This window comes from Hemitrygon akajei, chromosome 18 (assembly GCF_048418815.1).
Source record: "Hemitrygon akajei chromosome 18, sHemAka1.3, whole genome shotgun sequence".
NCBI classification, from domain to species: domain Eukaryota; kingdom Metazoa; phylum Chordata; class Chondrichthyes; order Myliobatiformes; family Dasyatidae; genus Hemitrygon; species Hemitrygon akajei.
In genome coordinates, this window is record NC_133141.1 from 34,535,472 (window position 1) to 34,562,821 (window position 27,350).

A 27,350-nucleotide genomic window follows, 5' to 3' on the forward strand; every position below is an offset into this window, starting at 1 on the left:
AGCATATAAGAGGAAATAGAATGAGGATATTGACAGAAGGGGACAGGGAGTTACAATTATAGATTTAAATGAGCCTGAGAAGTTTGGAGGGTTAAGAGTGGAATTATTTGCATGTAGTTCTATTCCTTGTTAACCCAAAAACCTACATTTTGAATGGCAGCAGCTGAAAAGGCTCAATTGAGGGTCTGGGACTATACACCTAGGCCTTTTTTTTTTACAATGGAAGGGGTTTATGGGTGCTTTAGGCAGCTGGCAGCAATTCCTGAAAAACAACATGACTCATATTGGGTCAGTTGGCCTATTCTGAACATTGGTCCCTATAATCGATCCTCACTGCAGCAGACTTAGACCCAAGGATCAATTACTTTTTGACCTGTATTAAGCCTATGCAGCACATTTGGCCATAAAATTGTCGGGGGGGGGGGGGGTTAAGGAATTAGAATTTCAATTCAAACTGTTGAATCAGGTCAAAGGCAACAAACAGTTTGTGCTTGAACACTTACACAATGTAGAAATGTGAAATTGGAAAGTTGTCAAGAGTTTCTTGGGAACACAGAGAATGATGTTAAATATTCAGTTAGGATGACTGATGTTACAATAGTAAAGAGTTAATGCACTTCCACACTTTTTAGGGGATGAAAACAGCAGAGCATAAATTATAAATCACTTAAATGAAACTTGGACATTAAAATATGGTTGCAGCTGTCAATCATGTCCACCTGGCTTGAAAAATAATACCACAATGTCTTATTATTCCCTTCTCTTTTAATCATGAGGCATATTTTGTGTTAATTTAATTCTAGTTGATTGATGTTTTACTCATCCTAACTGCTAATCAACACAGAGAGAAAGCTGTGTATGTATCCTTAAGGGTAACTTGTAGCTAAGTCAGTAGGAAAGGCGGCAAATGCAATGTTAGCATTCATTTAAAAAGAACTAGAATATAAAAGCAAGATGTACTGCTGTGGCTTATAAGGCATTGGTCAGAGCACACTTAAAAAACTGTGAACAATTTTCAGCCTCATATCTCAGTAAAGATTTGCTGGCCCCTTGACAGGGTCCAAAAGGAAGTTCACAAGAATGAAATGCTTAACATGTGAGGAGTATTTAATGTCTCTGGGCCTATAGTCAATGGAGTTAATGGGTGGGTGGAATCTCATAGAAACCTAGCAGATACTGAAAGACCAGGACAGAGAAGATGTAGAGAGCATATTTCCATCAGTAGGAAAGTCCAAGATCCAAGGGTACAGGCTCAGAATAAAGGGACATCATTTTAAAACTGAGGTGAGGAGGCGTTTCTTCAGCTGGACAGTGGATAAACTGGAATTCGTTGCCACAGAGTGCTGTGGAGAACAAGTAGTATTTAAGGCAGAGACTGATGGGTTCTTGATTGGTAAGGGGATTAAGGATTACCAGGAGGATAAGGTTGAGAGAAAAAATCTGTCACGATTGAGTGGTGGAACACTCAATAGATAGAATGACCTAATTCTGCTCCTAAATCTTATGACGTTATGCAACACACACAAAATGCTGGAGGAATTCAGCAGGTCAGGCAAGCATCTATTGGAAAAGAGTGCAGTCGACATTTCAGGCCCAGACCCTTCACCAGGACATCAGGATCAGGTATTTTGCCATTTTATATGTCACTTTCAATGTGCCATAAGCTACTTCAGAAGCAATACTGAAAAACAAATGGACAGCCAATTTTCACAAGACTCCCACAAACAACGAATAATATTCAACAGATGTTAGTGATATTTAAGAAATAATAATATGGCTCCCAAAAAGTGGGAGAGCTCTTCCAGTCCTCTTCGATATTTTGTCATTGGATATTATACCCTCATACAAGAAAGATCACATTTTATCATCTGCCAGTTGCAAGGGTGGAACTTCCTTAGTCACCTTTCTAATGGTGCTATAGTCTCACAGCGCCACTCGTTACAGCGCGGTGCTCCATAAAAATTTACACTCAACGCGGCGCTCCCTCTGGTATTTGTCCACACCCACGCCTAAAATATTCCGTTCTTTTTCTGGAACATGGAGTGGCGGAGCCTTTAAAACACTGGCCACGTTTAAGAGGCCGTCTTGGGAGGTTAGGATTCTCTCTGGGTGGGCGCTATCGACTTATTCCTCCCCTCCGCCCCGCACATCTTTGGTTAGCAACAGTGACGGGGACTAGAGTTGTTGAAGGGTTGCGGCGACGGCGAGAAGCAGGTAAGAGATAACACATCAGGGCTTCAGTGCGGAATGAACCGCGATCGAGTGGATCTCCCACGTTGGAACAGCCGGAAAGACTGCTAAATCGGCGGCATCCGGTACTGTTAGCGGTGCAGGGACGGTTGGGGAGCGGGACTGGGCGCTGAGGGGAAGCTGTGCCCACTACGAGCGCAGGCCGCTTCTTCCATTGTTCTGCCGGATGCAACGAAAGCAGTCGTGGCAAGCGACCGCTGAAACTTACTTCTTCATTTCGCTGTTATCCACAACCAGCGATACCTTAATGCACAAACCTACCTGTTTCAGTCTTGAAAATGGTTAATGATTTACTGTGCCTCCAATTCCCTCACAGATGCATTGCAACCCTCATTCTCTGTGCTAAATGACATCGTCCTTATCCGAGGACTATACCCCTTGCTTCCAAAGACACGAGCATAAAAATCCAGGTTAATTCGGCCAGTGTTGAGGGTGCAGCGCAGTGTTGGTGGTGACATCTTTAGGAAGAGAGAGGTCTGTCCTCTCGGGTTGATGTAATAAAACAGTGCATGGTGTTTGTCTGAGAAGTAAATTCCAATCTTCTTGGTTATATGTGTTCACCACTACCACCAATAGGTTAATGTTACTACACATCACTTAAAATATATATTTGTTTTTGGAAAAAAAATGAGTATGTAAATGATGAGAGGGGTATGAAGGGCCATGGGCCATGTGTGGGTGGATGGGACTAAACAGAATTAAGAGTTTGGCATGAACTAATGTAACTCTTCATATAAAAATTTTGTACTTACACTCAATTATTTTTCTTTCAAATACAACATCTCTCTCCTTTCTAAGCTTGTGTGACTATCCCCAACTGACCTGGCACAGCTTGAGTAATTTTGCAAGGAGGAAAGGGCAATTTTTGCTCCATCACATTGTGCAAAGCTAATAGAGATTTACCCAAACAGATTACTGACTGTAATAGCTGCGAGAGGTGGTTCAACTATGTACTGAGTAAAGGGGGATGAATACTTTTGAACTGCTGACATTTCAGTTTTTGAATTTTTAGTTTTTCATGCTTTACAATTTTCCCTTTTTGGGGGGGGGGGGCTCTACTGTGAAATGAGCATGTGATTCACAAATAAAAATTCTCAATTAAACTGGTCAAAATCCCTGGTTGTAATACTCAGTTATGTGAACAAAGGGTTAGAGGCTGAGTAATTTTTCAAGGCACTGTTAGAACAGCACTAGCCAGCCAAAGTCTGTAAATAGAACAGCATGGTACAACCCTTTGGCCCACAATGTTGTGCTGACCCTTTAACCTACTCCAAGATCAATCTAACCCTTCCCTCCCACATTATCCTCCACTTTACTTTCATCCATGTGCCTATCCTTGTGTCTTTTAAATGTCCCGAATGTATCTGCCTCTACCACTACCATACCCTCATAAAACATGCTCTCTAATCCAGGACCCTAGTGGGGAAATCCCCAGCTCTTCCTCCAGACAGCATTTGTTAATTCCTGTGTGCCCTTGTTTAACATGTCTTCAGTCAACGTGGCATACCCTCAGTACTGCAATAGATGATGGCCTGATCGTTGTGCCCAAATCTTTGGAGTGGGGTTTGAATCCACAACTTCTCACTCGCGTAAGAATGCTACCAATTTAGCAACGTGTCCCTGAATCTCTACGGAAATGTGGGTTATAACAGGTGGGATTATTGATTTGTCTGGACATTGGAGTTGAAAGAATTGTCATTAAATTCACAGGATTTGACCGTGTTTGAAATCCTGCTGTTAGCTGTCTGTGGTGTATGACCTACTGTGGAGTTTGTGATCCTACTTTGAAATCAGTAACGTGCAGCACAATTGCTCACAATTTACAATTAAATATTTACAGTCCTGTCTATAATTCAAAGAAAGATTCAGAGTAGCTGACAAGGACATTCTCCTTCCTGGTTAAAAGTGCCATTAGTTATCAACACAAACAGATGAACGGGGTTAACAGGCTGTTACGGGAGGCTTGCCTGTATTGCATTAACTCAATGAGACTATTAGGTAAATGATCATTTGCAGAACATAAATTGTTAAACCCAAGTTCACATTTATTTCATGTGAAAGCACAGCCACTCTTTCACCACACAACCACCGTGCCAGGTCTAAGTGATGATGAAAGGTGCTGGAGACGCACAGGCCTCGTGAACAAGATCTGTCCCGAGAGAGAAATGTGTCGATATCCTTTGTGACGTGGGTTTGGTCTTGTGCTCAGCGGAGTCAGCGCAAAGCTGCTGTGCCAGGAGATGCAATTGCGCTCTTGATGCACTGGTGCTGCTTGTGCATTCTGCCCAGCCCGTTTGCGTTGCAGTGGAGTAGCTCCAGTGTTTCTGCTACCCCCTCATTTGAAAGCGGGTTCTGCGCGTCTGCGTCACACACTGCAGTAGAGAAAATTGATGCAGTTGCATAGGGTAGAAGCACCTTTGTTTCTGGTCCGTGTAGGGGCAGTCATATGGCACAGAAATGGGCCCTTTGGGCTCACTTGGTCTATGCAACCATGATGTCCCCATCCACGCTAATCCCATTTGCCTGAGTTTGGTCTGTCCAACAGTCTCTTAAAAGTAATTATTGTACCCGCCTCAACCACTTCCTCTGGCAGCTCATTCTACATGTATACCATCCTCTTGTGTAACACAAGTTATCTCTCAAGTTCCTCTCAAAACTTTCCCCTCTCATCTTAAACTTCTGCCCGCTAGTTCTTTATTTCCAGCCCTGGGTACTTTCACATCATCTATGCCCCTCATTATTTTATATAGTTATCTAAGATCAATTTTCAATCTCCCACACTCCAAGGAATAAAGTTGTAAGTGTATACTTTGTTTTAATACAACTTTAGTTCCATCTTTCAGCCCCTCTAACCTTCAGTTCAAACAGCCATCTGCTGCCCTGTTTTCTAATACACACCAAGTCCCATTCACTCATTGTCCCTCTGACCCACAATGGCTCATGGTTTAACAATGCCACCTTCAGCATTCTCATCCTTATTTTTCAGATCCCTTCTGTCTTTGCTGTTCCCTATTTCTGTAACCTCCTCCAGCACTTCCACCTTCCTTGTTCTGTGTTCCTCCAATTCTAGCCTCTTGACCATCATCAATTTCTATCACCCCACATAGATTCTTTAATTCCTGTCACCCAAGTGTGGTAACCACACCACTATAGTTGACTATAATTATCTTGTGTACATAATTTGCATGTTCTATGTGACTTTGCTCCACTCACTGCATCTTTCTGGATAAATTACCCAGTTTTTATGGGTGGAAAAATTGTAGTTTGTTTCCTCTGCTCTTTTAAATAGCTTCAATTGAGTAAATTGACTTTGCTGTACAATAGACTGTGAATAAATTTGTCTTATCTCTAACTCATTGGCTGATGCCACATTGTCACTAAGTATATTGCAATTATGTTATAAAGGGTGGTGAATATAAATGATTTACAAGTTATTAGCAACATACTTGCTTACCAAACCTTGATCTTGGACTGATAACCTTATCTCAGTGAGGCAACTGTTTTGACTCATGACTGTAGATTTGTATTGATGTCTCCAATTATAATAAAACAGCATTGTATTGGTTATGTTATTGGATTCACAGCCCAGAGGGCTGGACTGTATGTAATTCCATTGGACATGAGGTAGGTTACTCTTATAGTTCCCTGAAGTGGCTTTAATAAGACATTCAGTCACTGCAAACAGAGATGGGCAATAAATGCCAGAATACTAGCAACAGCCATATTCAAAAAAGGAGAACTATGAAATATCTGCACACTGGCTGGTTAGTACTCTTCTTTTTACAGCCTTATAATTACAATGGGATGTAGCATTTTCTAAACAGTCTGTGCCTCACATTGCCTAATGTATTTAAGTTTAAGCCAGTATGCTTGTACATTTCAGATCTCAGTGTTGCCTGTAAGTGAAACAGAATTTTTAAAGTGCTTCTTTCAAACAACGATTCATTTCACTACACTGCCTAGATCTTTTCCTATAACCTTTGAACATTTAAAAAAAAACATTTATGCACAGTCCTTTTAAAGTTGATAATGGATTCTGACTTTAGTTATTTCTGGCAGTGCATTTCAAATCTGAATAACCCTACACCTTCCAGAAACTTTCACCTTTGGGTGAGAAAGTTCTGGCTTCCAAGTTCCACTCTAGAGAAGCACTGAGGTTATGGTCAGTGGCGATGGAAGGACCATTATGTACAATCAGTGGTCACTTTTATTGTTCGTTCACTGATGCTCTTCTGCACACCACTGTTGTAACGCGTGGTGATTTTAGTTACTGTCACCTTCCTGTCAGCTTGGACCAGTCTGTCCATTCTCCTCTGACCTCCCTCATTAACAAGGCATTTTTACCCACAGAGCTGCCGCTCACTGGATTTTATTTTTTGGCACCATTCTCTGTAAGCTTTGGAGATTGTGAAAATCCCAGGAGATCAGCAGTTTCTGAGATACTCAAACTACCCCATCTGGCACCAACATTCATTCCACAGTCAGAGTCACTTAGATCACATTTTTTCCCCACTCTGATGTTTGGTCTGAACAACAACTGAACCTCTTGACCATGTTTATGCATTGAGTTGCTGCCACGTGATTGGCTGATTAGTTGGTTGCTTTAACGAGTGGGTGTACCACTGAGTGTATGTTTCCAATTCATTGATGGAATATGGGTATCTATTAGTGGTTAGACCAGCAGTTATTGTCCATGCCTAACTGTCCTTGAACCAAGTGGCTCACTGGGCCATTTCACTGTCAACCACTAGAGTCGCAAAACAAAATAAAAATGTGTAATACTCTATGGAGAGAGAAGAATATTATTAAAATTTCAGATAAAAAATGGGAATAGAGTTAACATATTAGATTTATAGTTCTGATGAAAAGCCATCAATCTGAAATGTTAGCTCTCATTTTCTCTCCACAGTTGCCTGACCCAATATTTTCAACTTTTATTATTGGAGCCATATGTAGGGTGAACTCTGTAAAAGGAGCAAGTTTCACTAATGGAAGTTTTTGACAACAATCTAATAATTTATCAACAATCTGATAGTTAATGGGTTCATTCGTGTGGACCCATTAATTACAGATTAATGTACTTAACCTAATTTAAATACCCAAGCTCGTGCATGGGACTTGAACTTCTTGCCTTTATTCGATTCACAAGTCTGGTGACTAGTATGCTACTGAATCCAGCACAGCATAAGAAACAAAAATTGCAGTTACTTTATGTCTCTAGGGTGTCTCAACCCAACATTTTTAAAGGATTCAAGATTGTTTATTGTCATTCTTCAGTACATGAGTGTAAAGGAGAATGAAATGATTGTTACTCCAGATTGAAGGGATCCTGTGAGCCCAAAACCATGTTTATGTTGTTAAATCAATTTCCATATTAGCAGTGCCAAATTTTTAACACACATTTTTTCCTAGGTTTATAAGTTTACTGCTGGCCTCCAGGAAACTGGTTTAACACCATTCATGCCTGTTTGTGGCTGGCAGCAGACACTGAATATGAACCAAAAGGTAACTGCTATTATTTGGATTTCTATACCTCCTCATCAAAGTTAGCAGTGATCATGCATTTTACACAGTGCTTATTATTGCAGAGAAAGACCACACCATTTCTGAACCACAACATGAATAAAGAGGGTGAATAAACTGGTTTGTTTTGGGAGATGATCAATTCAGCTGAATCACTGGGTCAGAGGTTTAGAAAACACCTTGTTCTGCAACTGGAGCTAGGAATCTTTAAAGTCTGCCTTAAAAGTGGGATGGGGGCCTAATTTACCTTGGTGGTGGTGGGGGGGGGGGGGGAAGAAACAAACCTTTCATGAAACAGCAGTCCTCTGAGATGTCAATCCAGAATTGTGGGAGCTTGAAACAACAATCTTCTGACATGGAGGGATGGGACTTCAAGTCAAATTGACATGATTTCCCTGTGTACCAGCCAGAAGCTTCATTCTTCTGCTTGTTTGGGAATCATGCTCTGGGACAGAATGCCGTGACTGTGACTTTTTTTGTTGTCGAAATTTTCCTGTGTACTTTTACCCACTGCAATGTTGTTTCAGAGAACCACAGTATGTGTTTGAATAAATGTTATTGTGAAACGTTTCCTGTTGCATTCCATCAGAACATCTCTGGTATTTTTTTTCCCAAGCCTACATACTGGAAATATACAAAGGCCCTTTATAAGCAGCTGCTTGTGTTGACTGTGTTAGCTAGCAGTGGCAGTTAGGTGGACTGAGATTTAATAAATTCTTCACTCCATTGTATATTTAATGGCCTTGCTTAGTTTAGATATGATCAAATCGGAAGAGAGATGGTTTTGAATTAAGTTGATTGCCAAGTTGAGGTTCTGGCAGATCTTAAAATTCTGGGTCTCATTCTCCAAATTCAAGATGAACCCTCACCCTGGCATCAAGTTCTACAGCAGTGATTTCCCTTCTAGGAAATCTCTGAAAACATTTTGTACATTGCACAGGTCCTAATGTCGAACTCTGCTTATTTATCAGGAAATATGTATTTTAAAAAATATCAGAAGCATTTAGTCACCAAATATGGGGAATGATTTGGGCTTTGGAGACAACGTAGAGAAGAATGATCTGCATAACAACAAATTTTAACAGTTATGTAGTTGAGCTCCAAGAATTAGATTAGCTTACATCAGATAAGTACAGGCTTGTTTGGAGTGTGTGCAATGTTGTTAAAATATTAAGGACTTTCCCCATTTAGTCAGGTGAATTATGATGGATACAGATGACAGACAGCTGTGGCTCATTGCGTACCACTTTTGCCTTTGAGTCCAAAGACTGTTTTAAATCCCATCCAGAGATCAGAGGATAAAAATCAGTGCTGACAGTCCAGTACCGAGAGAGGGTTGCACTTATAGAAAAGCTGTCTTTTGGATGAGATGTTAGATGGAGAAAATAAAGTATATAAAATTTCCCACAGAACTGAGAAAAGCAAGACAGTTTTGTCCTGGGGATTATGTTACAAAAACAGGTAATCACATCATTGTCTTAGAGAGCTTGCTGTCTTTCAACATTACAGAAGTGACCATACTTCCAAAGGGCCCTCATTTTCTATGAATGCATTGGGGCATCCTGAATGCAAGTTTGTCTAATAAATTCTCCAATTTGAATGTTTGAATTAGGAGATGGAGTCGCTCACTCAGCTCCTTGAGCCTGCTATGCCACTTAGAGCATGGCTGATCTTACTGCAAACCTCAATTGTACATTTCTGTTACCCCAGTAGGCTTTTACTCTTTGCTTATCAGGAAGCAATCTACCTCTGCCTTAAAAATATTCAAAGACTCTGCTTCCACTGCCCTTTGAGGAAGAGTACCAGAGTTCAAGACACCATCAGAGAAAACATTTTGTCTCCTCTCAGTCTTAATGGGTGATCCTTTCCTTAAAAATGGCTACCATTACTTATCGATTCTCCTATAAGAGGAATCATCCTCTCCTCATCTACCCTGCCAAGAACCCTAAAGATCTTGTATATTTCAGCAAGTCCCACTTAGCTAAACTCCAGCAGATACAACTGAGACTTTTGCCCAAAAGTTCATTCTTGTTGGACCATTATACTCTGGCACTGGAAATGTTCAATGGAATGAATTTGAGGCAAATTACAATACACTGACAGTACAATATATCACTCAGCCTTATTGACAGGGATGGATTTCTGTGCATTTATATATTTAATAATAGTTTTCATGATGGATGAATGAACTTCTTTACTTTGATTTTCAGACATGTGACAGAGTAAATGGGACTTCTAACATTAACCCTATTTGTAAATTTATTTTAACTTGAAATCTCTAATGAGCTAATTTGGGTCCTAATCTAAAACACAGTAGAATATAAAAAGATTCCACATAAACAGTGGATAGAGATAAATAACGTTCAACATCACAATGCACTGCAGATTGATGAATCCAAGTAACTAGACTATACTTCATTCAAAGAATTCCTCTCTTAATTGCAATGCAAAGCTATTCCATGATTAAAATGTGCTAAGAAAATTGTCACTGAAGTGTGTTAGTGGTTTCAGTCCATTACCGTATGGAGGAAGGAATAACCTTCCGAGTTGGAAAATTATATCGTAGTATCTGAGGGAAGTGGATAAAAGCAATCCTGGAAAATCTTTCGATGAGGACACATTTGGTGATTTGTGCAGTGATTCACAACATTTCTGGGCTGGGCACACTACATGTGTGGCAGATATTTGAGAAATACTGCAATCATCATTGGCACCTCGTGCTGTTTTTAATCCCTCATACTGAACTTTAAGATTTTACATATTTGTAGCTCCTGTTTTGATTTCTCCATACAGGATCCTCATCCAATGGCACTGAGTTTGCAATGCAAATATAACCCATTTTTCATTTCATAATACAAATGCCTTAAAACCCAAATAAGATGGTGCCTTATTACAGACTTAAAAATGGAAAGAACTCTAATCCTTGGGTTTAAATGGCTGTCACGATTTAAGGAAGTTGTAATTATTTAGAATGCCACTTAATTAAATATTATCAGAAAAGACCTCAGTACTTGGATTTGGAAAACAGCAATTCCATTTTTATTTTGTGCTTTGTAGCAGGGTGTTCTCCCAGTGTCCAGGCCAACATTCCTTCGATTGCAACTCTATCCAATAAAAAAAATCAAATCAATTAATCATTTATCTCTGTTGTTCATTTCAAAGTCAGGAATTGTACCTGAAGTGCTAACATGTTAATAATGGGAGGAGCTTCTTTAGAATTAAGTCTTTAAATCTGCAGATCACTATAATATAGTGTATAAATCTCTTATAAATCTACATCTACACAAATAAAATCGTAAGGAAGAGAAGCCTTCCCCTCCATGTACTTGATCTATTTAATCATATCATGACTGATCTACCTCAGCACCATTCCTTTTGCTCTAATCCCACATCCATTAATTCCCTTGACGTCCAAAAATCTATTGATCCTGAATATACTCAGTGACTGATCTTCCATAGTTATCTGGGGTAGAGAATTCTAAAGATTCATTGTTCTCTTTGGAATTCTCTATCCCAGAGAGCTGATTCCTTATTTCAGTCTTGCATGGCCAGCCCAGGTTTTGATACTGCGACTACAGTATCACAAGAAAATGTATGCATAGAACAGTATAGACTCTTCGGCCTATGATATTGTGCTGACTTATATATACATATTCCACAATCTAACCCTTCCTTCCCAAAGAACCCAGAACCCTCAATTTTCTTACATCCATGTGCCGATCTAACAGTCTCTTAAATATCCCTTTTGTCTCAGCCTCTACCACCCCCACCCCCAGTGCGTTTGACACCCATTATCTTTGTTAAAAAACAAATACTACTCTGATATCTCCCCTAAACTTTTCTCCACTCACCATAAACAGATGTCCTTTGGTATTGGCTTCTGCTGCCCTGGGGGGAAAAAAAGGTGCTGGTTGTCTACTCAATGCCTCTCAATCTTATAAACCTCTTTCAAGTCACCTCTCATCCTCCTTTACTCCAAAGAGAAAAGCCTTAGCTCTCCCAACCTTTAATGTTAAAACATTCTCTATTCCAGGCAGCATCCTGTTAAATCTTTTCTGCACCCTCTCTAAATCTTTCACGTCCTTCCTATAATGAGGATAGAAAAGGCCAATACAAAGGGGCATAATTTTATGGTGATTAGAGGAAAGTAAGGGAGGGGGAATGTCGAGGCAAGTTCTTTACACAGAGTGGGTGGGTGTGTGAAACAACCTGCCAAGTGTGGTGGTAGAGGGAGATCCACAAGGGACATCCATGAAATTCTTAGATCTGCACACAGATGATAGGGAAATGGAGGGTTATGTAGGAGGGAAGGGTTAGATTGATCTTGGAGGTTAAAAGATCCGCACAACATTGTGGGCTGAAGGGCCTGTACTGTGTTGTAATGTTCTAATGAAGTAACTAGAACTGAACACAATACTTCAAGTGTGGTCTAACCAGAGTTTCTGTGCCTCGCTACTTTCTGGATGAATCCTTACAATATCATGTACCATGTCAAACTCTGTGGGGAAATTTTGTATGTTTCAATCAGGTTATTCTTTAATTCTTCTAAACTCTAAAGTGTATAGACCCATTCTACTTAATATCTCAACTCCCAGGATAATTCACTAACTTTAGTAACAACGTGGTTGAAACTTCTCTGCATTCTTTGTATTGTGAGTATATCATCAGCAGGGGAGACCAGAACCGTTTACAATATTTCAGGGCTCTAATATAATTTCAGTATGACACCTTTACTCTTTTACCCAAATCCTCTTCCAATAAAAGCCATCAAACCATTTGTCTTTCATATTTCTTCCTGTACCTGTACATTGTGTATCCAGATTTCTCTGGACATCACTTATTGCTTTTTAAATAAAACTCGTCTTTCTATTTTCTCTACAAAAGTGAATGGTCTCACATATTCCACATTATATTCCTTCCCCTTTCTCTTAATCTGTTTATGGCCCTTTAAAGCCTCTCTAGATCCTTCTCACAGCCCACACTGCCATCTATTTTGGTATCATCAGCAAATTTGGTTGTAATACTTTGGGTCCCATCATCCAGATCATTGATGTAGATTGTGAACAGCTGGAGCCCCAGCACTAATCCCTGTGGCACCCACTAGTCGCTTCCTCCCATTACAACTGTTACTATGCTAGAACATTAACCCCAAACAGTTCGCTCAAATTTTGTACAATAGCCTCTGGTGTGGTACTATATTGAAGGTGTTCTTAAATCCAAACACAAGAGCTAGTTTACTTTGTTGTTCTGCTAGTCACAATTCAAAAGAACCCAGAAGATCTGTCAAATTTGTTGAAGTTCCCTTTCATCAACCAACGTTGACTGGCCAATCCCATTATTATTTTCTAAGTGCCCTGCTAACACTTTGTAATATATATTTTAGTATTTTTTCTACGACTGATGTCTGGCTGACCGTTTTGTGGTACCACATTTTTATCTCTCCCTCCTTTCTTAAACAATGGGATTATACAGTAGTTGCTACCTTCCTATCTAGGAATTGTTCTGACATCTATGAAATTTAGGAAGGAGGCAACCAGTGCTTCTGTCATTTTCAAAACTTTAGGATTCAAGTACCCAGTGACCTACAATTTATTGTCCACCAGTTCCACTGATTTATTTAAGTTGCTCATTTGTTCTTATTCTCCACTACAGAACACAGAGACAGAAATAAAATACTTGTTTAGTATCTATGCCTTTTTCTTATTCTCTGCTGTAAATTATCTTGTCTCAGCTATTAAGGGACCTTCATTACATTTTGCTAACGTTTTCTTTCTAGTCTATCAATATAAATTGTACAGTCTATTTCTCACCTTTCCTTATCAATTTCATGGTCTCTTGCTGAAATTGGGAATTTTCTTTGTCCTTGGGCTCATTACTCACCGTGGCAACATTATAAGAGTTTTGGTTTGATCTCTAACTGCTTTTACTTTTCTTGTTAGTCATGCCTGGACCACTTTCTAGCCTTGAAGTGATATACATTTGCTGTAAAACATGCATTAATTTTTTAATGTAATTACTTATTTGCTCTCATTCCTTGGGAGTAATTTCCCAATTTAATATAGCTAACCTGTGCCTCACACCTTTGTAGTTTTTTTTTTACACTTCACATCCTAGTTTCAGATTGAATTAAATCACTTTCAATCTTCATACAAAATTCTTCATTATGTTCACTTTCCCCTAAAGATTCCCCAACTAAAAGATCATCTTCTACAGTAGTGGATATAAAATAGTCTCTTCCCCCATTAGTTCCTCAATAAAAAACACACGTGAATACCCTGGCTTTACTGAATTCTTTAACATCAAGACTACCTGATTTTCCTATTACTTCCAAAAGTATTCCAAAATGCTTAATTCTTATCCTTAGTCAATCTGCAACCACATTTCTACAAAGGATATTGCATCAAACCACATTTATTTCCATTTGTGCCATTAATTCACTTATCCTGTTTTGACTGCATTCAGGTAAAGGGCTTCTAGTTTTGTCTTTTTGACATTTTTCCCTGTTCTGATATGTACTCCTATGTTTGTATACTCTGGTTATTTTTACCTATTCAGGACTGTTGTTTCTCTAACTGTCATTTTTCTAACTGTCATTTTTACCTATTCAGGACTGTTGTTTCTCTAACTGTCATTTTTCTCTAACTTTCAAAATCTTCTCTTGTGTGAACTTCACCACCCTACCCCTCCCATCACCCTTTACACAAGTTATTTGATTCTTTAACTCTCCATTTCCTCATTACTGATGCCAGTGCTCCATGACTTGAAATCCATTCATCCCACAACAATCTTTGAATCACTTTCAACTCTGATCTTATTGATTTTTAGTAATTTTGCACCTTGTTTAGATTAGTAATCCAGACATTATTTCCTTTCTCCCTCTGCTTTTTGATTGGACTGCATCTTGGATATTCCTTCAGCGGAACCTCCTTTGTCCTATCCATATTATTGGGTTCCATGTGGACCATGACAATTGCATCTTTCCCTTTTCACTTCAAGTTCCCTTCCAAGCCCAGGGCATGTTCTTAATTCTAGCATTTTGGTATACTGCTCAAAATTGCACAGTATTCTAACTGTGAGCCCAATTACCACCATGTTGCTCTTCACACCATTAACTTGAATTGCCCACTGTGCCCTGGCCAGTTTGCTCATCCACCATAAGCTCCTTGCTCTTGTCCAACAGGAGCACAGTACGTGTGGCCTGCTTGAACATGTGCAAAGACCGAGACTCCTCCAACACTCCCTTTGATCCCCACACCTGCCCCACTCCTTGCTACACCTTTCTGCTCCTTTTCACTTACCAGTTCAATGCTAATTATTCCAAGGAATGTGACTGCCTTCAGGTAAAACAAACTGTTCATGCAACTTTCCTCAACATCTCATTGTTCACTCCATCAACTCTGTTCCAAAGTTCAAGTTGCAGACACTTGCTGCAGATGTGCTCATTGTGGATCAGCTTGAGTTTCAATTGGCTTGCACATACTGTATGTAACACATCAGCTTCCCTGCTGTTTCTGTCTTAATGTAGTAACTTTTGCACCCAATCCATCATGAATAATCTGGTACTGAATTAAAGTACATGCACCTTGAGGAGAGGCTTGCATGGGAGTTGGAAGTCATGGGAACCTACCACCCGGGACATGCCCTTTACTCACTGTTACCATCAGTAGGAGGTACAGAAGCCTGAAGACACACACTCAATGATTCAGGAACAGCTTCTTCCCCTCTGGCATCTGATTTCTAAATGGACATTGAACCCATGAACACTACCTCACTACTTTTTTTTTTTTATTTCTGGTATTTTTGCACTACTTATTGAACAATTTAATAGATATATTATCTCACACTATCTTTCTCTCACACATGAAGCTTTTGGTTTGCTGGCCTTTATAAATCAGAGCATTGAGTATAGGAGTTGGGATGTAATGTTAAAATTGTACAAGGCATTGGTAAGGCCAAATTTGGAGTATTGTGTACAGTTCTGGTCACCAAATTAGAGGAAAGATGTCAACAAAATAGAGAGAGTACAGAGGAGATTTACTAGAATGTTACCTGGGTTTCAGCACCTAAGTTACAAAGAAAGGTTGAACAAGTTAGGTCTTTATTCTTTGGAGCGTAGAAGGTTGGGGGGTGGGGGGAGACTTGATAGAGGTACTTAAAACTATGAGGGGGATAGATAGAGTTGACGTGGATAGGCTTTTTCCATTAAGAGTAGGGGAGATTCAAACAAGAGGACATGAGTTGAGAGTTAGGGGGCAAAACATTAAGGGTAACACGAGGGGGAATTTCTTTACTCAGAGTGGTAGCTGTATGGAACGAGCTTCCAGTAGAAGTGGTAGAGGCAGGTTCGGTATTGTCATTTAAAGTAAAATTGGATAGGTATATGGACAGGAAAGGAATGGAGGGTTATGGGCTGGGTGCAGGTAGGTGGGACTAGGTGAGTGTAAGCATTTGGCACAGACTAGAAGGGCCGAGATGGTCGGTTTCCGAGCTGTAATTGTTATGGTTATATATACATATACACAAACTATACGTATCTCAAACTATCTTCCTCTCACACATATACATATATACCCACTTAATGTAACTCAGGGTTTTTCTCTATATTTATCATGTATTTCATGTACTGCTGCTGTAAAGTTAATGAATTTCGTGACAGATGCTGGTGATATCAAATCTGATTCCGAAAGAATGTGCTTACCAAGAATCCCATTTGGCTAAGACTATTACATTAGAAACCAGATGACCACTGAGATGGATTTATTTCCTATACTTTGGCCTTAGTGGGCAAGATTTGAGTATGTGGCTCCTTTTATAAATAAATTTGCGGTCTGCAACATGTGCTTGAACAATTGTTTGTTTTGTTTTATATAGCAGTGCTTAAAAGATTGCCACATCACACGATGGCTGATCTCCTAACTGCCTTGATCTGTGCATCTGAGAAATCAGCAAATATAGCTCGGGCTTGCAAACGAGAAGACGCGCTCTTCCAGCTTCTGATCGAAGAGAAGAAAGGGCCAGAGAAAAACAAGAAGTTTGTGCAAGACTTCAAGACTCTGGCAGATGTCATCATTCAGGAAGTGATTAAGCATGACATTGGGAAAAAGGTACTGAATATGCTAGAAAGGTAGGCTGGGAGAAACCTGCCCAAACCATGGCAAGGTTTAAAAAAAATCCTTTTCCTGCAACCAGCAATCACTTTGTAGCTCACAAGTCACAATTCATCCAAAATCTGCACTTTTATCAGAGCAGAGTGAGAACAGGAAATATTATACACAGTGGAAGGTCGGGGGTTGAGGCACATCCCAACCTGATGTGATTGAAGTACAACAGTATATCTGCCTTGTAGCCGATTCATTAGAATCCTAAGTTGGTGGTTAATGAATGGTTCAATCCCACTTTTTTTTTGGGGGGGGGGGGGGGGGGAGGTGCAGCTGAACACATTTTCATCTTAATGAACAAGAAAGTTATTTCCAGAGCTCAAGTAGTTTTCTTTTCACCAAGAGGGTGGTTGGAATCTGGAACACTACCTGAGGGGGTGGTGGAGGCAGAGACTCACGACATTTAAGTCGTATCTGGACTAGCACCAAGGCAGGAGAGTCTGTGGATCTAATGTGGGTAAATGTTGATGTTTGCTATGGACGTGGTGACCTAAAGGGCCGGTTTCTGTCTTTGTGAAATTAATGAGAGATGAAAGGGAGAAAAGTTGTCAATGTCACATACCTTTTACAATTAGTTGTTCTGTTTGTAACTGTAATGCTGAAAAAATGTAAAGGTTGTAAAAAAAAAGTCATGCTTAGGTTTATAATGGCATATAAATGTTTTCCTTGCAGTTTACTCAGGAACGTGTATAAATTTGTTTCAACTACTGGAAATAGATTATATTTGTTCAGGGGGTGTAACCATACGATTATACATTGACACAATGTCTTACCTGACCTGTAAAATGTCACTGGAAGTTGTTCTGGGTAGTAACGGGTACCAAGCTTTGCTGTAAATAAAAGCGGAGCATTTTTTTAAATTTTGAGCTCTAATTGTTACATTTCAAAAGTGAAAATATATGAAACGTTGATACGAGTTCAGATGAGACTTAAATCTTAATTGGAAAGAAGGGCAAGAGCGAGAGAACCCAGCTTCTACTGCACCCTCAACTGCTGCTTTGCTTCATTGGGTGTACTGGCTTGGAGAGAATTTGGGTTGGTGTCTCTGACAGACTCATACAAAGTTTCTTTTAAAATCTGTTATTCTTCTGGCTAATGTGCTTAAATTAACTCTATAATGCCCAGATACTTTAGTTGTTGTTTTTCTGTTTAATTAGTTTCCAGAGCTTGCATCTCACATCGCTGGAGAGGAATCCAATCATTTTGAAAATGGCTTGGGTACGTTGCTAAAACACTTCAGTTATTCTGTGATGCATAGAGTGCAGTCAGCTTTTAAAGAATGAGGGAGCTGAAATAATAAACCCCTTCCTTCCATCCATTGACTTTCCAATTTGTTCTTAAAACTGTTAGTTACACCGCTTCTAGGTAGGACAGGAACACTTGGGATCACAATGCTTACCTGCATAATTACTATTTGGGTCAGGTTTGATGGGCTGCCATTTCATATGATGAATTGCATCCCTGTCTGATTTCTATCCCTGCAGAGCAAGTGCCAGTCCCTGAATCAAATAAACACCAGGTAAACTGGTCCAAACTACATACCTCATCTGTCTGGATTTTTGCCACAATAACCATTTTCAAACTGGGGCCATCTAACATTTGTTTTGAGGACTCTACAAGGATGCTTTGCAATCAAAAGATCAATGTTGAAATTGATCACTGAGTCAGCAGAATATATTTGGTGAAAGTATTAGAATATGGTTATTAAAGCTTTTCAAAGACAAAACACATTCTAATGCTGAAATCACACAAGAATTTATTTGCATAATTTTGCAATGTAATGTCTGGGCTATAAATATTTAAGCTGTTTTTCACATTTTCAATGGCAGTTTATACTGCCAAAATTTGCTTTCAGTATATCAAGTTATGCTGCAACATTTCTGCTCTTCCTTCAATGTCTAATTTTTCAGACAGTATGAAGTGATTCTAGGGACAGATAAAACTGTCCCTAAACTACAAAATTGGCATAAATCAGCAAATCACAAGAAACATTCCTGCTAGAATTCCAGGCTGGTTACCTAGAAAGTAACATACTTTTTGCCAGTTGTTGCCAAAATCAGGCTTGTAAATCTTCACGTAAAAGTTAGTGGATTCTTGAATTAGTTGTATAACATCTCAAAATAACTAGTTGTAATAAGGAATTACCCTGTTTTGAAAACTTATGATTGAAATAAAATTAATTGCAAGCATCAAGATCACATGGGGTACTGGTTTACTCCGATGTTATGGGCTTAAAACATGGACCTCTTCCAACTTCTTGGGAACTATTTCTCAGAGAAGACGGATGTTGATGATGAATGTCACCACTACCTTCAATACATCTGGCTAATTGAGGAAAAGGGCATTTGAAGATCAAACTTCAGACCTGGCACAAAACCATAGTCTAACCAGGTACAGTTATCCCTATCCTCCTTTATGCTTGAGAACTGGACAGCAGGCATCTCAAGACACTTGAGATGTACTGCCAACGTCATCTCTACAAAACCTTCCAAATTCAATGAAAGGGCAAGTCGACTAACATCAACATCCATGGGAATGTAGCGGTTAGCACGATGCTATTGCAGCTTGGGGCATTGGAGTTCAATTCCAATGCTGTCTGTAAGGAGTTTGTACATCCCTTCCCGTGAATGCATGGGTTCCCTCCCACATTCCAAAGCCATACGTGGTTGGTGGGTTAATAGGTCATTGTAAATTGCCCCATGATTAGGCTCGTGTTAAACAGGTGGGATGCTGGGCAGTGCAGCTCATTGGGCTGGAAGGGTTGTATCTCTAAATTAAAATAAATTAATATCCTCTCCCAACATTGAGGACCTATTTACACTTGGTCTGCTACCTTGCAAACCCCACTTCAGACTCCTGAAACTGACAACTCTTTTGAGATCTTTAGCAAGACCTTTTGGAAGGTATCACATGGGAGGTTAGTCAAGATGGTCCAGACATTCAGGATGAGGTAGTAAATTACATTAGATGTTGGCTTCATGGAAGAAGCCAGAGTGTGGGAGGAGATGGTTGCCTCTCTGACTGGAGGCCAGTTGTGACTGTGACTAGTGGTGTACTGCAGGGCTCTGAGCTGCTTCCATTGTTGTTTGTCATCTATATCTACACTCTGCATGATGGTGCGGTAAACTGATCAACAAATTTGTGGATGATACCAAGCTCGGGGTCTAGTGGACAGCGAGGAAGGCTATCACAGCTTGCTGTGGAATCCGGACTAGCTGGAAAAATGGGCTGAAAAAAAATGGCAGATCAAATTTAATGCAGACAAGTGTGAGATGATGCACTTTGGGTGGACAAACCAGGTAGGACTTGCCCAGTGCACTAAGGAGTGCGGTAGAACAGAGAGATCTGGGAATATGGATCCATAATCCATTAAAAGTGACATCACAGGTAGATAAGGTCATAGAGAGCTTATAGGTAGGGTAAATGTATGTTCCAGGTTGAGGGTAAAACGTGAATTATTTAAGGGAACATAAGAGGGTTACTTCTGCGAGCGTACAATGAGCTGCCAGTAGAAGTGGTGGATGCAGGTCAATTTCAGCATTTAAGAGAAATTTGGATAGGTACAAGAATGGGAGGGTTATGGTTCAGATGCAGGTCAACGGGACCAGGCAAAATAATAATTCAGCATGGACTAGATGGGTCAAAAGGGAGTACCAGATGGACTGATGAAAAGATGTATGCAAAGCCTTCTTGATAAAGTGCAACATATCCTGGGAATCTCTGGCCCACAACTGCTAAGAAGAAGAGTACAGTTGGCCCTCCTTATCCGCGGGGGATTGGTTCCGGGACCCCCTGCGGATACCAAAATTCGCGGATGCTCAAGTCCCTTATTTAACATGCATCAGTGCAGTGGTCTTTAGGACCCAGTGGAACCCCAGACTTTGTTTAACATGTCTCTGTGCGCTGGACATTAGGACCTGGCGGCACAGCTCTGAATCCGCAGTGTTTCTGTTAACGAAAATAACCACGATCGCAATTGAAAATAAGGTGGAAGTAATAACACGATTGGAAAGAGGTGAAACACCATCAGTCATTGGAAAAGCGTTAGGCTACAATCAATCAACGATCAGAACAATTTTAATGGAGCATATGAAAGGCTCTGCCCTGATGAAAGCTACAATTATTACTAAGCAACGCAAGTGGTTAAATTATTGAAATACGTATGTTTCTTAAGTGTTTTATATGCATAGAAAGGTAAAATATGTACTATATACTACGAAAAACGTTTGACTAACTGATGCTAAGTAATACCGGATGTACCTGTTCCGACTTAAAGACGGACTCAGGAACGGAACTCATTCATAACCCGGGGACTGCCTGTACTTTTAAGTCATTTCTAGATTACTTATAATACCTAATACAATGTAAATGCTATGTAAATAGTTGTTATACTGTATTGTCTAAGGAATAATGACAAGAAAAATAGTCTGTACATGCTCAAACAATGAGTGCTGGAGAGAGAAGTTCCGGGTTTTCCCGATCCGCGGTTGGTTGAATCCACGGATAAGGAAGGCCAACTGTATTTGGAATGGTGTTGAGAACCTTGCAACAGAAGGAGCACCCTACTTCACAAGCACTTCCTGTCCCATCTGTAGAAGAGCCTGCCATTCTTATTGACCTCATCAGTTGCTTTCAAGCCCACAAAACTGTGAAAGCAAGTTACCCTGGGGCACGCACATTAGTAAATGAGGTTTTACTTTGATAATTGGCTGACATGGAGGCAAATCACTTCAGATTTAAGTTTGCACCAGATCCTGCCCAAGAGTAAACTAGTTTCACTGGAGTGGCTGAACTACGATCAGCTCACAAGACTAAAGAGTTTTGATGTTATGAGCCACACTCACTTGCAGTCTTGATTTGCCTTGATGCACTTGTATTCATTTTTGAATGGAATTTGTGAATTTCCATAAGTACAGTATACCAAGTACAATAATAGACAAACTAGGTTTTCCTCAATTTTTAAATTGAGACTACCACTTAGAAGGACACAAGGGAAAAAAAAATAGGGATAGTAGTCATGCATTTATTCCATAAAGTCTTCTCCAGTATTAAGATTGTGGTTGATCTGATCTTGGCCTGAGCACCACTTTCCCCACTTGTTCCCCATAATCTAAAGATCTACCTCAGCCTTGAATATATTCAGGGACTCCACCTCCACATGTTTCTTATAGGGAAGAAATTTTGTCATCTCTGTAAAAAGGCAACCCAAACCTTCAAATTGTACCCAGTGGATCAATTCCCCTATGAGAGGAACCCATCCGGTTCAGCCTCCTTAGAATACTGCATGTGTAATAAGATAACCACCGACTTTTCTAAACTTTAAAGAGCATCGGCATAAGCCGCTCTACCTTTCCTCACAAGACAACTGCTTCAACCTGGAACTCAACCTAGTGAAATAAAAAACAGAAAATAGCACTCAGCCAGCCAGAAATCACCTAACGAAGATTTATCAACCTGAAACATTGAGTCTATTTCCCTTCACCTGAGCCATTTTGTGCTTCTTGCACATTGTTTTTGTTCCAGATTTCCAGCATGAGCTTTTTTTTTTTGCCTCAGCCCAGTGAATCTTTCCTGAACTGCTTCCAGAGCAAGTACATCCCTCAAATAATGAGAGCAAAGCGCTACATTGTACTCTCTGATGTATTACAATCATCCTGCTCTTTATTTCCATTGCAGGTGAAACCATTATTGTGAAAGTCTGCAAAACAGAGCAAGAAACTGCAGAATTGATAAGTACAGTGCTAGATGGAAATCTGAAAGCTGCTAACCTTCTGGCCAAGTGCATTCATGAAGATGTACACATCGATGGTCCAGTCTTGAGAAAACTAAATATTGACATTCCTATGGATACCATAGGGATATGGGTTGATCCTATTGGTAAGCAAAACTTGTAATCGTCTTGGAGAAAAAAATTCTCTTCAACCTACAGTTAACTTATAGGGGTTCAAGTTTCCTGAAGGTGGGACTCCTTTGATTTTGTTCATCAGTCACTGAGAGCTTCCCTTTCAGTACAACTGCCCATTCTGACAGGAAACACAAAGGTAAATCAAGTAGTCAATTGTCTTCAAGGCACCCACGTGAGCAGATAAGAGTTGCTCCTTGCTTCACCCTTCATCATCCAAATCCCTTTCACTTCTTCCACCACAGACCCTACTCAAGCAAATTACTGATGGCAATTGGAAAATAACCCCTTTAAAGAGTATTGAAAGTGAAATGTGAGAACTCCATTGTCTATGTAACATTGACCCTTAGTGGTCTTCTGAAATGGCTCAGCAAACTATTCAGTTCAATCAAATACTTTCACTACACCGTGGCGTTGTTTGAGAAGGTATTTCACCCAGCACCTTCCCAAAATGCAATTAGGAATGAGTAATAAATGCTAATCTTGCCAGTGACATCTGCATCCTGAGAGAGAATATGAAAAAGAAAGTAAGTTGTACAAATGCCTTAGTTTTTCTGGGTCTGCACATTTCAATGAGTTCAAACTGATGAAACATAAAATTGCTCTTTTGTCCTTTAAGAACTTTTTAATATACATTTTTAAAACTGTTTCCATTTACAGATTCAACCAATCAGTACATCAAAGGGCAGCTTGAAGAGAAGTTCAACTCTGGCATCCACCCATATGGCCTGAAATCTGCTGCCGTACTTATTGGCGTCTTCGACAGAAACTCAGGGCAGCCAATCATGGGAGTCATTAATGTCCCATTTAATGAAGCTGACCCCAATTTAAGGTACTATAATTTTTAGTATTTCTGACCAAATAGTATAATTTATCCCATGTGTCCAATTGAATGGTAGTTTGAGTAGTGAGAGTCCAATCTAAATACTGCACCCCAAGTAATTGTTGGAAAGAAGATTATCAAAATAAGCATTGGTTGAAGACAATTATCCTCTTTTAGGGCAGCTCCATGGAGAAAACACTTCACATTTTGTAAAATTTTGCAAGATACAATGGAGCAACTAGCCAAAGATTCTTCAACATGAACTTCCAAACCTGTGATCTCAACTAGCTAGGAAGGTGAGGGCAGCAGGAAGATCACCTACAAGTTCCCCCAGTTGCAGACCATCCCAACTTGGAAATACATAATCTTTTCTTCATCATTGCCAGGCCTATACCATGGAACTCCCGATCAAATAGCAGTGTGGGAGTAACATCATACAACCACAGCAGTTCACAGGTGGCTCACTACCACACCACAGGCATTTAGATGGATAATAAATGCTGCCCTGTTGGTGATTCTGCATTCCAAGAAATAATAGAAAAAAATTGATTTTAATTAAGCGGTACCCAAAAACTCTTCAAGGCTTCTTGATGGAAGCAAGAATTCCATTAAAGCAAGTTATTCTTATTCAGTCTGTTGAGGTATAAAATAATTCCTCTCATGCAGATTTCTTTTCTTTTTGCAGGTGGAGGGGGAAATATTACTGGGGCATTTCCTACAATGATATCAATATCCACTCCATTCCAAAGCAGCTTCCTGCAGATTACAACCAACTTTCAATAGTCATGAGCTCAAGTGAGAAGGATGGCATCAAGAAAGCATTAACTCCTCTCTGTGGTGAAAGAATATACTATGCTTCAGGGGCAGGATACAAGATCTTGTGTACAATCCTTGGTTTGGCAGATGCTTATGTCATCACAACAGACACTACCTTTAAATGGGATACCTGTGGCCCTCATGCCATCTTGAAATCCTTAGGAGGGGGCATTGTAAACCTTGCCAAAGTTCTGGTTGAAGTGAAGGAGAGGGGCCCTGGTGTTATTCCCGAACTCCAATACGAGATGCCTGATGAAGGGTCAAAAGAAACCGAGAAATGGGCCAACAGAGGAGGCCTTGTGGCTTACAGGTCTCAACAGCACCTAGAGGCCATTATTAATGCACTCTTGGTTTAATTGTACATACTTGAAGTACAGTTTTACTTCACACTAAAATTAAATGCAAAAGTTTACAAACATGCATTTTATTAAACAAAGAATTGCCTTAGCCCCAGCCAATTATTTTTCATAAAAGTAAAATGGATTTAAAAGACATTTTAGAGCATTGAAACAATATACCAGAAATCAGATTGACAGTGTTCTTCAAAATAGATTAAATAGTAACTATATAACAAACAAGAATGTCTCGAGATGCTGGAAATCCAAGCACCAGACAAAATGCTGGAGGAACTCAGCAGGCCAGGCAGCATTTATGGAAAAGTGGATGTTTTGGGCCAAAACTGCTGAAGGGTCTAGGCCCAAAATGTCAATTGTACTCTTCCATAGATGCCCTTTAGCCTGCCGAGTTCCTCCAGCACTTTTTGTGTGCATTACTATGCAACAGGTCTCTTACTATTTTAAATGTATTTCTGGCAAAGCAGCTAGAAAACAAAGGAAAGTTCTGAAGCATTTAGGACAGATGAGAAATATCTTTAGCCAGAGGATGGTGAATCTGCAATTCATTTACATAGATGGCTGTCTAAGCATTCATTGGGTATATTTAAAGTGGAGGTTGATGGCTTCTTGATTAGTAAGGGCATCAAAAGTTTTGGGGAGAAGGCAAGAGAATGGGGCTGAGAGGGATAATAAATCAATTAGCCATGATGGAATGGCAGAATAGACTCAATGAGTTGAATGGCCTAATTCTGCTCTTATGACTTATGGTCTTATTGCAGATTTTACACATTCTGCAAAATTATTAATATTCCCTTTGGCCTCTTGCATTGTCAGAAAGAGGGCAAACCACAAATTTTGCTCCAAGACTAACATCCAACAATTGTGGAAATAATCCTCTCCTCTGGAAATAATTGATCCCCGAGGCAAGGATCCATCAGCCCACTGATACTTTGCCCAAGTGGCCATGAAGAATGTTCAAATGGTCATTTATTTGATTATGATTGTACAGCAGAGCTCAATACATCGACACAAATACAGCATCTGGCAGAGAAATCCAAAAAATATCAAAAATTAGTCCTTATCACCAAATATGGGTAGTACAGCTGTTTAGCTGTATAAAGCTCTGCTTTATTCAACAAGATTAATTCTGTACAAGGCATTCCACTCCCTCAAGTTGTTGACAATTAGTTAAAATTAAATCAGACAATAACTAAAGCAAATCTCTTAATTTGAGCCTAAAGTTAAACTGCCTTTTATATCCTTGTTACACAAAGTAATGAAACATGTAACTTTCTGCTAAAATAAAGATTTGATGTACAAAAAATTGCTTTCATTGCTTTATTTGCAGAATGTCTTTAATGTGTGATCTAAAAAAACAAAACAAAGGTTCAAATACCATAGTTTAAGACAAAGTTTTGAAAATAGATAAAGTAGTTAGTAATTGGGGCTACACCAGGTTCAAGGTTCAAGGTTTTGCAAAGTCCAAGATTGTAAGATCAAGGGAAACCAGGAGATAAGTTCCATCATGTGAAAGGCTTTGGAAGGGAAAAAAAAACTAGGAACTGTTTATGTCAACTGTGAGGATACAGGTACAGAATGATTTCACTGGCTTCCTTGGAGGAACAAGAGAGGGACAGAGGTGGATGTGTGAGGGGCATTTTTGGCTCCCTCATTATCCAGTATTCTACAGCTAAAATTTCAAAAAGACAAGTGGGCTTTGCTTTTTCCAAAAATATTTTAAATTAGTTCACTGATTATTTTAACTCTGTGCACGTTAAATGTTTGTTATATGTTGTTGGGTCACACAGAGACATTATGATCACCATGTTAATATCAAATACTATGGAGGCAAATTAGGTAATGTTTCAAAAGTAGAACTTAAACTGGCAAAATTAATTTGTGCTAGGCTTTTGTAATAAAATGATTAAGGGTAAAAATATTGATATTGTAAAGTTCTGCATTAATGAGAATAAAAGCTTCTGATGTTCTTCCTTATTCTGTGTAAATATGCAAGTATCAATACAGTTGAAATCAGAACACAGCACCATGTTTTACTCCCGCAATACCCAAAGCAAAAGAGACTTGCTTTACAGTCCATGCAAGGAGTGAGTCTGCAGATGAGTGGTTACCTTTAAAGGGTGATTGAACTAGATTGGCCTTGGATTCTGAAGAATGACCACAAGACATTGGAGCAGAATTAGACCATTTGGCCCATCGAGTCTGCTCTGCCATTCCATCATGATTGATCCATTTCCTTCTCAACACCATTCTCCTACCTTCTTCACATAACCTTTCACACCTTTATAATTATCAACCTATGCCTTAAATACACTCAATCACCTGGCCTCCACAGCCATTTGTGGCAATGAATTCCACAGATTCACCACCCGCTGGCTAAAGAAATGCTTCATTGTTCTAATTGGACATACCTTTATTGAGCCTGTGCCATCTGTTCCTAGACTCCCCAACTACATGAAACATTCTCTCCACATCCACTCTATCTAGGCCTTTCAACATTCAAAAATTTCAATACCCCCCTCCCC

General features: G+C 39.7%; 2 protein-coding genes across 10 annotated transcripts in view; one reads left to right on the top strand and one right to left on the bottom strand.

Moving 5' to 3' along the window:
- Nucleotides 1–27,350, bottom strand: part of pan2 (poly(A) specific ribonuclease subunit PAN2) — a 113,545-nt gene that overhangs the window by 1,790 nt on the left and 84,405 nt on the right. For 2 of the 7 annotated variants that reach the window (XR_012102044.1, XM_073071340.1), the window contains 3 exons: nucleotides 17,705–17,761; nucleotides 11,625–11,661; nucleotides 10,785–10,877 (listed from right to left, as the gene is read on the bottom strand). The exons of 2 other annotated variants lie outside the window; for them this stretch is intronic. Coding sequence is in view for 3 of the 5 variants with exons in the window: in XM_073071340.1 (XP_072927441.1) it covers nucleotide 10,877; nucleotides 11,625–11,661; nucleotides 17,705–17,761 (95 nt within the window). In the remaining 2 variants the exon portion in view is untranslated. Of the gene's footprint in view, nucleotides 1–10,784; nucleotides 11,662–17,704; nucleotides 17,762–27,350 lie in introns of those variants that run through there. 3 more of the 7 variants (XR_012102043.1, XM_073071336.1, XM_073071339.1) reach the window with 2 other exon arrangements.
- inpp1 (inositol polyphosphate-1-phosphatase) lies at nucleotides 1,524–26,131 on the top strand. 3 transcript variants are annotated; one of them, XM_073071346.1, is made up of 7 exons: nucleotides 1,950–2,214; nucleotides 7,663–7,755; nucleotides 16,645–16,877; nucleotides 18,089–18,149; nucleotides 22,608–22,808; nucleotides 23,494–23,665; nucleotides 24,342–26,131. In XM_073071346.1, exons 3-7 carry the CDS (start codon nucleotides 16,674–16,676, stop codon nucleotides 24,826–24,828), a joined length of 1,125 nt encoding a protein of 374 aa, XP_072927447.1. In that variant the 5' UTR covers nucleotides 1,950–2,214; nucleotides 7,663–7,755; nucleotides 16,645–16,673; the 3' UTR covers nucleotides 24,829–26,131. The 3 variants fall into 3 exon arrangements, with proteins under 3 accessions (XP_072927449.1, XP_072927447.1, XP_072927450.1); XM_073071348.1 differs by lacking the exons at nucleotides 1,950–2,214; nucleotides 7,663–7,755 and adding an exon at nucleotides 1,524–1,623; XM_073071349.1 differs by lacking the exon at nucleotides 7,663–7,755 and having other exon boundaries at nucleotides 1,957–2,214.

Bases quoted from the DNA above. Each gene is read 5' to 3' on its own strand.
- inpp1 (XM_073071348.1), top strand. From the start codon at position 16,674: ATGGCTGATCTCCTAACTGCCTTGATCTGTGCATCTGAGAAATCAGCA. The intron at 16,878-18,088 runs GTACTGAATATG...CTGTTTAATTAG, and splicing joins AGCATGACATTGGGAAAAAG to TTTCCAGAGCTTGCATCTCA. The intron at 18,150-22,607 runs GTACGTTGCTAA...TTTCCATTGCAG, and splicing joins TCATTTTGAAAATGGCTTGG to GTGAAACCATTATTGTGAAA.